This window comes from Camelus dromedarius, chromosome 11, assembly GCF_036321535.1.
Source record: "Camelus dromedarius isolate mCamDro1 chromosome 11, mCamDro1.pat, whole genome shotgun sequence".
Lineage (NCBI taxonomy): Eukaryota > Metazoa > Chordata > Mammalia > Artiodactyla > Camelidae > Camelus > Camelus dromedarius.
In genome coordinates this window covers 54447803-54461105 of record NC_087446.1, presented here as the reverse complement: position 1 = coordinate 54461105, position 13303 = coordinate 54447803, and the positions used below count along the sequence as shown (strand labels likewise).

The window sequence follows — 13303 nt, the reverse complement described above, 5'->3', positions numbered from 1 at the left end:
TTAAATGAGTTTGAGTATTTGAATATCTTTTCATATATTTAGAGAATATTCATTAATTATCTCATATTAAGTACCTACTTAGGTCTTTTATTTGTTTACCTTTGTCTTACTGATTTCATTAATGAAGCCACTGATTTTTTTTACCAGCTGCATAGTTTTGCCTTTTCCAGAATATCATGTAATACATACATACAGTATGTATGCCTTTTCAGCTTGGTTTCCTTTACTTAGTAATACGCATTTAACATTCTTCCATGTGTTTTCATGGCTCAAGAGCTCATTTCTTTTTAGAAATTCTGGGACAGAATCTCATTTAGTGCAATAACATTCCATTATCTGATGTACCACAGTTTATTTATCCATTCGCCTACTGAAGGACACCTTGGTTGTTTCCTAGTTTTGGCAATTGTGAACAAAGCTGCTGTAAACATTTGTGTGCAAGTTCTTGTGTAAACATCAGTTTCTAACTCCTTTGGGCAAATACCAAACAGTGCAATTGCTGGATCATACGGTAAGAGTATGTTTAGTTTTGTAAAAAATCACCACACTGTCTTCCAAAGTGGCTGCACTGTTTTTGCATTCCCATTAGCAGTGAATGAGTTCCTGTTGTTCCGCATCCTCACCAGCACTTGGTGTTATCAGCGTTAGGGATTTTGGCTGTTCCAACGCGTCTACAGTGGTATCTCATTGTTTTAATTTGCATCTCCCTGGTGATATGATGTGGAGCATCTTTTCATCTGTTTATTTGCCATCTGTATATCTTACTTGGTGAGATGTCTTTTAATGTCTTTGGCCCATTTTTAAATCAGGTTCTTATTGTTGAGGTTTAGAACTCTTCAAATTTTTTTGGATAACTGTCCTCTGTTAGACATGTCTTTTGCAAATATTTTCTCCCAGTCTGTGGTTTGTCTCTTCATTGTCTTCACGTTGTCTTTCACAGAGCAGAAATTTTTAGTTTTAATGAAGTCTAGTTTATCAATTCTTTCTTTCGTGGATCATACGTTTGGTGTTGCATCTAAAGAGTCATTGCCAAACCCAAAGTCATCTCGATTTTCTCCTATGTTGTATTCTAAGAGTTTTATACTTTTGTGTTTTACATTTGGGTCTGTGGTTCACTTTGACTTAATTTTTGTGGAGGATATAAGGTCTGTGTCTGAATTCATTTTGTTTCATGTCAATGTCCAGTTTAGTTGTTCCAGCATCACTTATTAAAAACACGATCTTTGCTTCATTGTATTTCCTTTGCTCCTTTGTTGAAGATCAATTGACTATATCTAAGTGGGTCTATTTCTAGGCTCTCTGTTCTGTTCCATTGATCTAGTTTTCTGTTCTTTCACCAATACCACCCTGTCTTGATTATTGTAGCTCTATGGGTATGTCTTGAAGTCAGTTTTTGTCAGCTCTCCAACTTTGTTCATCTCCATATTGTGTTGTCTCCTCTGAGTCTTTTTTCCTCTGTTTAAACTTTAGAATCAGTTTGTTGATACTGACAAAATAACTTGCTGGGATTTTGACTGGACTTTCATTGAATCTGTAGAACAAGTTGGGAAGAACTGCCATCTTGACAATATTGTCTATCCATTAACATGGAATACCTGTCCATTTATTTAGTTCTTGTTTGGTTTCTTTTGTCAGAAAGTTTTACAGTTTTCCTCATATAGATCTTGTACATATTTTAGATTTATACCTAAGTATCTCATTTTGTCTGGTGCTAACATAAATAGTATTGCATTTTTAATTTCAAATTTCAGGTTATTCATTGCAGGTATATATGAAAGCAATGGACTTTTATATATTAACTTCATATCCTACAACCCTGCTGTAATCATTTATTAGTTCCACGAGTTTGTCAAATCTTTTGGGTTTTTCTGGGTAGTTTATCATGTCATCTGTGAACAAAGACACTTTTATCTCTTTCTCAATCTGTATACCTTATATTTCCTTTTCTTACTGCATTTTATTGCCTTAGAATTTCAGTATGATGTTGAAAAGCAGTGATGAGAGGGGATATCCTTGTCTCGTTCCTGATTTTAGCTGGAAAGCTTCAAGTTTCTCACCAGTAAGTATGATGTTAGTTGTAGGGTTTTTGTAGCTATTTTATCAAGTTGTGGAAGTTCCTATTTCTTTTTTTCCTGAGAGTTTTTAGCATAAATGGGTGTTGGATTTTTGTCAAATGCTTTTACTGTATGTATTGATAATGGTTGTGTGAATTTTCTTTTTTAGCCTGTTGTGATAGATTACATTGATTTTTGAATGCTAAGCTAGCTTTGCATAACTGGAATAAATCCCACTTGGTCATGGTGTATAATTCTTTTTATACATTGTTGGATTTGATTTGCTAATATTTTATTGAGGATTTTTGCATCTATGTTCATGAGAGATATTAGTCTGTAGTTTTCTTATAATATCTTTGTCTGGTTTGGGTTTTAGAGCATGCTAGCCTTATAGAATGAGTTAGGAAACATTACTTCTATTTATACTTTCTGAAAGGTATTAGAGAATTGATATAAATTCTTAAGTGTTTGGCAAAATTCACCAGTGAGCCCATTTGGCTTTAGTGCTTTCTGTTTTGGAAGGTTATTCATTATTGATTCAATTTCTTTAATAGGGGCCTACTCAGATTGTCTGCCTCTTTGTGTGAGTTTTGTCAGATTGTATCTTTCAAGGATTGGTCCATTTCACCTAGGCTGTCAAATTTGTGGGCATAGAGTTGTTCGAAGTATACAATGTTCATGGGATATCCCCTCTTTCAGTTCTAATGTTAATTTGTGTCCTGTCTCTTTTTTCCCTAGTTAGCCTGGCTAGAGGCTTGTCAATTTTATTATCTTTTCGGAAAACCAGCTCTTGATTGCACTGATTTTTCTCTGTTGGTTTCCTGTTTTCAATTTCATTGATTTCTGCTTTAATTTTTTTTATTATTTATTTTCTGCTTATTTTACTTCTGATGAACAGAAGTTCATAATTTTAACATAACTGAATCTAGTGTACTTTTTGTGACTTGTTTAGGATGTATTTTTGTGCCTTACTTAAGAAATCCTCTAGGTTGAGGTCATAAAGCTATTTCTTACATTATCTTCTAGAGGTTTTCTAGTTTTTCTCTTTCATATTTGAGTTTACCATCCACCCAACATTGATTTTACATGGTGTGAGGAAGAAATCTGATCCTTTTTTTCCTATGTGAATAACCAATATTTCCAGCACCATTTATTTATTTTTAGGCTTTTTTGTATGGAAAAATGTCAAATACATTAAAAACAGAATGAATAAATAATAAATTCCATGTACCCATTCACGTAACTTTGGCGATTATTTCATGACCAATTAGCTACATTTACATCCCTAGCTACTTTACCCCACTACGAAAATTATTTTGAAGTAAATTCCAAGAATTATATAGTTTTATCTATAAACATTTTAATATTTATTTTAAAAATAAGATCTTTTAAAACAGAATTGCAATGCCATTACGACACTTAAAATAGAAATTATAATTCTTTAATAGCAATTCATTAAATGAAGCTGGTATTAGATGCCACAGACCAAAGACATTACTTTGAACAGAAAACTGCAAACCAATATCCCTCATAAACAGAGACACAAAAATCTTCAATAAAATGTTAGCAGAACAAGTCCAGAATTATATTAAAAAGGTTATCCATCTTGGCCAAGTGGTAGGTATCCTGAGGATGCAAAACTTCAACATTAGAAAATGAATTAAGAAAATCTATCATATAAACTGACTAATTAAGAAAAGCCACATGATCATATCAGTGGATGTAGAAAAAGCATTTGGTAAAACGACACTTATCTTTGACAAAAAATTCTCATTAACTAGGAATAGAAGGAAAAAACCCAGAAAATAAAACCTGAAGAATTCATACCACCTGATTCCAAACTTAATACAAAGCTACAGTAATCAAGAGTGTGGTTTTGGTGAAAGGATAGACACATGTAAATCAGTGGAACAAAGTCTGTATGGAACCAATCCTGTACGAAACTTTGCTGAGACTTTATTGTCCAATATATGGTTCTCTTTTCATAAACACTCTCACGTGCTTGAAGAGGACTATTTACAGTTGTATTTTATACATTGAATTTCATTGATTAGAAGTTGGACATTTCCCACATTTAAACATCTCTGAAATCAGTATGCCTCTGGTCATCAATGGCATGTCATACTTTAACTGGCAGTGGCTTTTCTTTCTGAGGTAGACTTAGGCTAATGCTTTGCCTTACAGTCAGGGGTGGCTTATAATTGATGAAATTCAGAATGTTAGGTCAAGTTTTTTAATTGTTCAAGTCTCTGTACTGAGTATTTTCCTGCTTTTTTGTATCAATTATGAGAGAGTTATGTTAAATTCTAAGATTATGGATTTTTCTTTCTCATTATATTTCTGCATTTTGCTTAACACCCTGCCCCTGCATTATTAGGTGCATCCAGGTTTAATGTTTTTTTTCCAGGTGAATTGAATCTTTTATTTATAGTGACCATCTTTGTCCCAAGTAATAATTTTTTCCTTTAGAGTCTGTTTTGTTCAGTGTAAATATGGCTGTACCGTTGCTTTCTTTGGTTAGTATTTGGCTGGTATAACTTTTTCCATGCTTTTACTTTCAATCTTGCTGTATCCTTATATTTTAGATTTACCATTATATAAACAACATGTAGCTGGATTTTATATCCTAATCCAACGTGGCAATCTTTGAGATTTAACTAAAATGCCCAGTGCATTCGTATTTATTATGATTGCAGATACACATAGATTTCTACCATTTTATTTTGGGCAGTATCTCCTGCCTGTTTCTTTTCTCTCCTTTCTTGTCTTTTGGATTGATGAGTGTCTTTACTGAGTATGGAATTCTAGATTTTCTTTACTACATACAAATGATATGGCAAAAAGGAGAGGGGTCTTCTGTTCTTTTCTGTCAATCTCCCAAGTAGTTTGAGCTTGTGAAAGACTGTGTTTGATGTTTATTTAGTATCCTTCACTGAGCACAGCTAATTCATAGAAACTTTGATTACTTATGATGGCAATGGGTAGTGGGCAAAGAAGTGATGTGGCATTTTCCTTTTTAAAATTCATTGTGAGAAACTCTCTTAAGTTTTTGTTTAGTGTTTTGTAAACTTAGCCTAAGTGTTATTTGCACAATGCCTTTTGAATTAAAAAAATAATTTTTTGGCAAGCATTTTTTCCAGATGTGATACTAAATTCAAAGAATTGTCAGTTGGAAAAAAATGCTTTGATGCACATTTTTTTTTTTTCAAATCTTAGCTATGGTAACTTTTCTTTGGTCTGCTCGGCCTTTCATTTAGGGAATGGTACATCATTAAGGTACCATTTATGTGCTTCTAAACAAGTTAATACAGTCTGACTTGTATTATTTATGGATTCATGCAGTAAATATAAAAACAAACTGGATCCATACTAAATTCATGATAGTGGTTTCCTTTAGGGAGAGAAACTGGTCTAGGAAAAGAAAGGTGAGGAGTTCATCTGTGCATTTTTCTTCAGAAAATGCTCTGAAGAAAAAATAAAATGTTAACATTTATTAATTCTGGATGGTGCGTGTACAAAGGTTTGATGTGTTAACTTGTGTAGTTTTCTTTTCTTTTTTAACTTTTTTTTGGTTTATGTATGTATTTATTTTGATAGAGGTACTGGGGATTGAACCCAGGACCTCATGCGTGCTAGGCAGGCACTCTACCGCTGAGCTGTACCCTCCCCCTGTGTAGTTTTCTATATGCTTATTTTTTCAAGTTTGTAAAGCTTCTGTGGTTTTTAAAAATGGAGGTTGCCATCTAGTGGACTGATTTAAGTAGAAATTTAAAAGTCTTTTGCTAATAGGTACATAAAGATTCAGTGGAACAAAGCTTTTCAGACTCTTCAGTTACACATGTAATAAAGAAGGTCTGAACCCTAGTTTTGTTATTTACCATGTGACCTTGGGCAAAATATCAAACCTCTCTGCTTAATTTGAGCTCCAGACCCTCATTCATTTTAACAAGCATCATGGTGCACACATTTAAACCAGGTAAGCACTGCGGTGATACAGAAAAGCACAAAAGAGACAGAGTTTAATAAAAGTATGTGTTGGGGGTGGGGTGGGGGATACGCTATTTTAGATTGACTGACTAGAGGTTAGGTTTAAATCCCAGACCCCTACTTATTAATGCACATATATAACCTTAGGTACCAGTCTCAAGAGGATGACATGATCTGCCTTGAGATGTAACTCTGCCTTGTTTATCACTCTTTTCCTAGTAATGCTTGGCATATAAAAGGCCTTCAAATAAATACTTGTGGAATGAATGTCATTACTTTAACAGTTTCTTGTGCATAGTGATTACTCAGTAATAGGTATTAAGGAAATGGTATGACTGTGTAGGTTATGTATATAGGTAACCCTAGATTTTATAATAAATTGACACATTTATATAATAGTTAAAAACTGTTATATATACATTCATTGAAGGCAGCAAACTACTACATATATCCTGTCAATTTTAAGGAAAAGGATCTCAACCATGAAATGGCAAAGATTTGATCTCTAATGCCTACCTATGTTTGGTGCAAATAAATTTACACTGATAAAAGGGGATAGAGTTATCAGAATCTCTTTAAAAAATTTTAATGGCCTACACCTCCTCCAAATTACTGTCCCTCAGAGACTTCTGCCAAACACTGCCTAGAGGCTTCTAAATTCTACAACCTTGATGTATTACATGTACCTTCCCATTGTTTTATAATTAAAAACCAAGCACTATTTATTAAAAGTAAAAACCTACTTTGTATATAGCAAAGTAAATACTGTTACATGATTACTGCAATTAGACTGTGATACACTTTGTTTCACTCACTTTATAGCATTTCAGCATCTTTTCTGGGAATCTGAACTGCCATTATGGCAACTTTATGATTCCAAGGCACAATACACATTTCTATCTCTTCTATACACATATGTTAACTGGAGAAAAACACAGGTTTAACTAGTAACCTCAATATAATAGCTGCTGAATGAATAAACAGGTATGGTAAGATTTCCAGAGCTCTAACACATGCCCATTCTTCATGCTCTATTCAATAAAATTAAATGGGTATCTTGTTTTATATGCTCAAGATGTGTTTGTGGGCAGTAATGTATTTCCATCAATATAATAAATTAGTAAATTGGTAATTTATGTAAAATAGTAAATTGAGCAAAGGAAATAATTTCACTGGTCTATTTCAACTTCTGAAGTTTAATTTCAGGTTTGTACTATAATCACTTTAAAAAAGTCACAGGCTCCCACATTGGATTCCCGTTAGAAAAACATCTAGGGAGATAATTTGGTACGCATTTATGGACTCCTCAGTGGCTTGCCCATGCCTCTCACAGTTAGATTAGGTAACATGATATAATGAGCAAGGCCCTACACCAGAAATCTGCAGGCTGTGGAGAATTTACAAATATTTGTGGATGTCCAGTTGTTCAGGCACAAAAAGCTGGATATCTCTGCTGTAGCTCAACATAACTCTACCCATAAATTATCTTTTAAAACACTCTTGATATAACCCAGTGACTCCAATACCTCCTAATATTCAATAGGCCTAATGGGCCACTGTTTTGAGAGTCAGGCTTTACAGAAGATGGTGATGTAAGTAGTCCCACTGGTGATCATACTTTCTTTTCATAAACTGAAATACACTTTGTCAACAAAGTCCCATTTTAAAAGACCCTGTTTAATGAAAATTTTTATTAGGATTAATCACAAATTTATCAATTGGGTTAAGATTTCTAAAAGACAGGCTCCTTAACCATGTCCTAAACACCAACAGAACAAGATATTTAGCTATTATAATTGTTCTGACTGACTCAAAACATAAACATATCCCCTTCTTAAAATAGGTTGTGTCAACCAGATTTGTAAATTTATTCTTATTTTTAGTTATAAAACTAGAAATGCACTATAGTTAGTATAGTTAACAGAATGGCTATCAGAAAGCTTGTCACTCATATCAAGCAATATATTTTAAATTCGGCAAACTTAATTTTATCAAATGTCCTTTAATTTTATAGACAACAATATGATACATATTGTATAAGAAGCGCACAATAGTTTTGCAGGACAATTTCAAAGTGTATACAAATTGGAATACAGAGGTTTAAACACTGGTGTACTGACAGCATTTTTGAACTCTGGATAAACTGCATACAAAACTTACAATTCAAATATTAGCCAATCTGGAAACTTCTTATAATATAAAAATGATACTTTGAGATGCAAAATACTTTTTTTTTTACTAACAAACTATATAAACATTTAAAATAATCATTAAAAACTCAACTTTAGAATTTATAAAGATTAGCTATAAAAATATATTGGCAGTCACTTTTCTTATAAATGTACCATTCACTACATTACAAAATAGTCTCTAACATAAAATTGCCTTAATAACTGTACTATTTTAGAATCTGATAAACCTTACATTAAATCAATTATAAAATCCTCTTGGAAAACTTTGGTATGCATCTTCAGAAGGTTTTTAAAATACTCTAATATCATCTCAAGGGCCTGTAAACATCCCATTCTATTAAAAGCACAACAAAATAAGTAATGTATATTCAACGGCATACAGAATACAGAATCAAAAAAACAATTTATTAAATATTTGTAGAAAATCACCATTCCCAGAGTAACCAAAAAACAAACTATTTAAAAGTATCAAACTTTTAAACAGTTTCTCTTTCCATTCTGATAAAAAATGTTACAAAATCACTACACTCCATTCATGTACCTTAGATACCTTTTAGGACACGGCCTCGAAAAGTTAACCCAGTCTCAAAACCCTCTCAAGTCTGATAAACCAACTTTTAAAAACCCATTTAAGATCTGACAATAGAACAAGTATACATAATCAGAACACATAATTTATATATTTAGTTTTATGTATTAGCTTTTCTATTTGTAATTCAGAATTTATTGGTGGAAACAGAACACACACACACACACACACAATTGGAAAAGGTAAATTTTAGGAAACAGTAAGAAATTCAAACCTACAGGGTAAATTGATTTATTTAAAAAAATTCAATTTACCACATTTCATTTTATCTGCCATTTTCGGATCATTGACAACTGTTGTTATTTAGAAAATTCAAATTGCTGAAAGAAAGTTCATTTCTTGCTTCTTGAATATGTCTAATTTTTACAGAGCTTCCAGTTGTGCCAGTAACTTCCTTGAGGTCATTTTCCACTTTATCCTCTGTCACCAGATCTCTTGCGTAAGATATCTTTGAGTTGCAAAAGCCTAAATAAAAAGCTTCATTTTTGACCTTTTAATTTATAAAACTCCACTAAAAAGAAAAATCCATCTAATTTTTCGGCAAGTCCGCAAAAATATTTTCTTTCTTAAAAATCAAACACTTTTATTAGAATAAAGATCCTTCAAAGTTTTTAACTCTTCTATTAGAGTTTTATTTTGATTTTCCAGGACTGCAACCCGATTTTCCAAGCACTTCACATACTCTTTCTTCTTTCTGCGACATTCTCGAGCAGCTTCTCTAAATACAAGCATTAAAAGTCAACATTAGAAAAAAGTTCACATTGTTTAAATGGAATATGTACTTCAGTAACTTTACCTGTTTTTTCCCTCATTAAAAAAAATTAAAGTGTCATCTATATACAATGAAGTACGTTGATCCTAAGTGTAGAATTCAGTCGGTTTTGGCAAGTGCAGATACCTGTATAACCCACACACCTATCAAGATGTGACAGTATTTTTACTGCCACGGAAAGTCCCCTCATGCCCATTTCTCTGCCCTATGGCTGATTTTTATTGCCATCAGTGAAGTTTCTCCTATTCTAGAACTTCATACAACAGTCATACAGAATGTGCTCTTGTGTCTGGTCTCCCTTGACTCAGTTTACTTTTGAGGCTTGTCCATGTTGCTGTGCAATGGTTTGTTCCTTTGTATTGTTCGGCATATTCTGCTGTATGAATATCACAATTTGTTGATCCATTCTCTTGGGCTGTTTTTGCTAGTTTTAGCTGCTGTGCATGTTCTTGTGCCAGCCTCTTTGTGAACATATGTCCCATTTCTCTTGGATAAATACCAAGAAGTGAAATTTATGGGTCCTCTGGTTAACTTTTTACATACAGATTCTTTAAATTATTTTTATTTATTTTAAAATTACAAATAGCCCTTGATACACAGTTTCATAATGTCCTCTCAGAATATTTCTATCAATTTACATTCAAGTTTTATATATATAAAAGTAATACACTGAGTATATTTTATATACTATGTACTGTAGATATTAGCTGCAACTTGCTTTTCTACACATACTGTTTTAACGCTCTTTCTATAATTGGTATGCAGATCTTTGCCATGTGGACATTTCATTGTTAATTAATTTTCATTTCCCTAACTAGTGAGGTTAAGCATCTTTTCAAAAGTTTAATGGTCTTTTGGATCTGCTGTTTCATAGTGTGCCTATTCATACCCTTGTCCATTCCTACCTTTTGCCCATTTTACAAACAGAAATTACTGGAAAGACAACCTAAGAACTCTGTGCATTATACATAGTAATCCTGTTTTTACATTACTTTCTAATCTATCATTTGACTTGGGATTTTTTCTCAATGCTCTTTAGTCTTTGTCTTGGCTTAGATTAACGTGCCGTGTACTACATTATTTCTCTAAATTTTTGTCTTAAAGATTTTGTTGCTTAATTTTCACAATTAAGTCTTTAATCCATCTGGAATTACTTTTATGTACAGCATAAAGTAGGAGTCCAGTTTAATTTTCTTCCAGATGTAGAGTCGTGTCAGTATCATTGCAGATACATTTTCAGTTTTTCTGTTTGGTTGTATTGTGTTTTTTTGTTGGGTTGTACTTATTAATTTAGAGCTCTTTATATTTTTTTTCAAACAAATCTTTTTTTTCGGTAAGATACACTGCAAATATCTTATACTTGTTGAAGCTTATATTCACTCTGTTATCTTTTGATGAACAGAAGTTATTGATTTTAATGAAGATTCATTAATCTTCTATGTTAATTTTTTGTGTTTGTGTGTTGTTTTGTTTAAGGACTCTTTTCCTATACCTGAAACCACGAGATTTTATATTTTCACCTAAAAGTTTTAAAATTTTGTCTTTCACATATATATTTTTAATCCATCCGGAATGACTTTCATGTGTGGTATGAGGAAGAAATCCAGTATTTTTCACATATAAATAACTGATTATCCTAGCATCATTTATCCAAGAGTCCCTCCTCCCCCAGTAGTCTGCCCTGTCATATATCAAGGGTTCATGTATCCACAGATCTGTTTCTGAGCTCGCTATTTCATTGGTCTTTTTATCTCAGTGACAGTATCACATTATTTTATATATCACAGCTTTGAATGAAACTTGGTATCCCCTCACCTTATTCTTGTCTGGAATATTTTGGCTGTTCTTGGCCCTTTTCTATAAATTTTAGTATCAACTTGTCAAGTTCTTCAAACAAACTGGGTTTTGATTAGAACTGCATTGAATCTATGGATCAACTAGGGGGAAAACAGTCATCTTTATAATATTGAGTTTCCAAATTAATGGACATGGAGAAATATACTATTTATTTAGATCCTCCTTAATGTCTTTCAAAAGCATTTTACAGTATTTTCCATAAATGTCTGGGACATCTTTTGTTAGACTTATTCTGACATTTTATTTATTGATAACATAAATGATATCTTTTAAATAATTATTTACCAAACTCTTTATTGCTGATGTGAAGAAATATAATCGATTTTTGAAAACTGACTTTATATCTAGTAACTTTATAAACTCATTACTTGCAACAAATTTTCTGTAGGTCCATTTGGGTTTTTTTTTTTCTTTTTTATTAAAGTATAGTCAGTTTACAATGTTGTGTCAATTTCTGGTGTACAGCACATTGCTTCAGTCATATATGAATACATGTATATTCATTTTCATATTCTTTTTCACCATAAGCTACTATAAGATATATAGTTCCTTGTGCTATACAGTATAAACTCGTTTATCTATTTTATATATACTAGTCAGTATCTGCAAATCTCGAACTCTCAATTTATCCCTTCCCACCTCCTTCCCCGCTGGTAACTGTAAGTTTGTTTCTGTGTCTGTGAATCTGTTTGTTTTATATATAAGTTCATTTGTCTTTTTTTTGTTTTTAGATTCCACATATAAGTGATATCATATCTTTCTCCTTCTGGCTTACTTCACTTAGAATGACATTCTCCAGGGTGATCCAGCTGCTGCAAATGGCATTTTATTATGTTTTATGGCTGAGTAGTATTCCATTGTATAAACATACCACAACTTCTTTATCCAGTCATCTATCAATGGACATTTAGGTTGTTTCCATGTCTTGGCTATTGTAAATAGTGCTGCTATGAATACTGGGGTGCGTGTCTTTTTGAATTAAGGTTCCCTCTGGATATATGCCCAGGAGTGGGATTGTTGGATCATATGGTAAGTCTATTTTTAGTTTTTTGAGGAATCTCCATACTGTTTTCCATAATGGCTGTACCAGGGTTTTTAATTAGGCAATCATATGAAAAATAGTATAGTTTTTATTTCTTTTATTTAAATCCTTGTAATTTCTCCCTTTTTCCTGTTTTACTATAAGTTGGGAAGGGTTTCAAATACAATGCTGAAGAGAACTGGTTCTTCTTCAAGCTTTCAAACAGTTTGCAGTTAATTATCCTGGATATTCTAAGCAGATGAATGTATCTTCGGTAATAACAGTTTTATTTTTCTTCAGTTTTTATTATTTTTATAGTCTCTTGATCTTTGATGATTTTCAGTGACATCTTTTTTTAAAAAAAATACAGCAGACATACTTCTTTCTCTCTCACTATTAGATAACTGAAGACTTTACAAAACTCATTGTGTTGTCTGCTCTTTCTGCTGATTCTTGATCCTGAAAGGCAGGGTGGTATTCCTTTGGACTTTAGACTCTAAAACCTGGACCCATGAGTTTAAATGCTACCTCTATCACTTACTAAGCAGTGTAACCCTAGGCAAGTGACTTAAAATTTTCTAGGCCTCAGTTTCCTCATTTAAAAAAATTAAGGGGCAGGTATACAGCTCAGTGGTAGAGCGCATGCTCAGCATGCACAAGGGCCTGGATTCCATCCCCAGCACCTCCATTAAGGAAGTAAACCTCCCCCCTCAAAAAAAAAAAAAGAAATAACTTTTTGTGAAAATTGCAAAAGGGCTTGGTGCATATGATGGAGACATAATTTCTTGGGTAGTCTGTGATTTTTCAACTTGTATCTGTCAGAACTGAACG

The 13303-nt window shown here is 32.7% G+C and overlaps 1 protein-coding gene across 7 annotated transcripts in view; it reads right to left on the bottom strand.

Annotated features, from left to right (window-relative positions):
• Positions 1-8023: 8023 nt before the first annotated feature.
• ATF1 (activating transcription factor 1) overlaps positions 8024-13303 on the bottom strand; it is a 56755-nt gene continuing 51475 nt past the window's right edge. For all 7 annotated transcript variants that reach the window (XM_031462580.2, XM_031462575.2, XM_031462576.2 and 4 more), the window contains one exon: positions 8024-9540. In XM_031462580.2, coding sequence (XP_031318440.1) covers positions 9396-9540 — 145 coding nt within the window. In that variant the 3' untranslated portion in view covers positions 8024-9395. The remainder of the gene's footprint in view (positions 9541-13303) is intronic.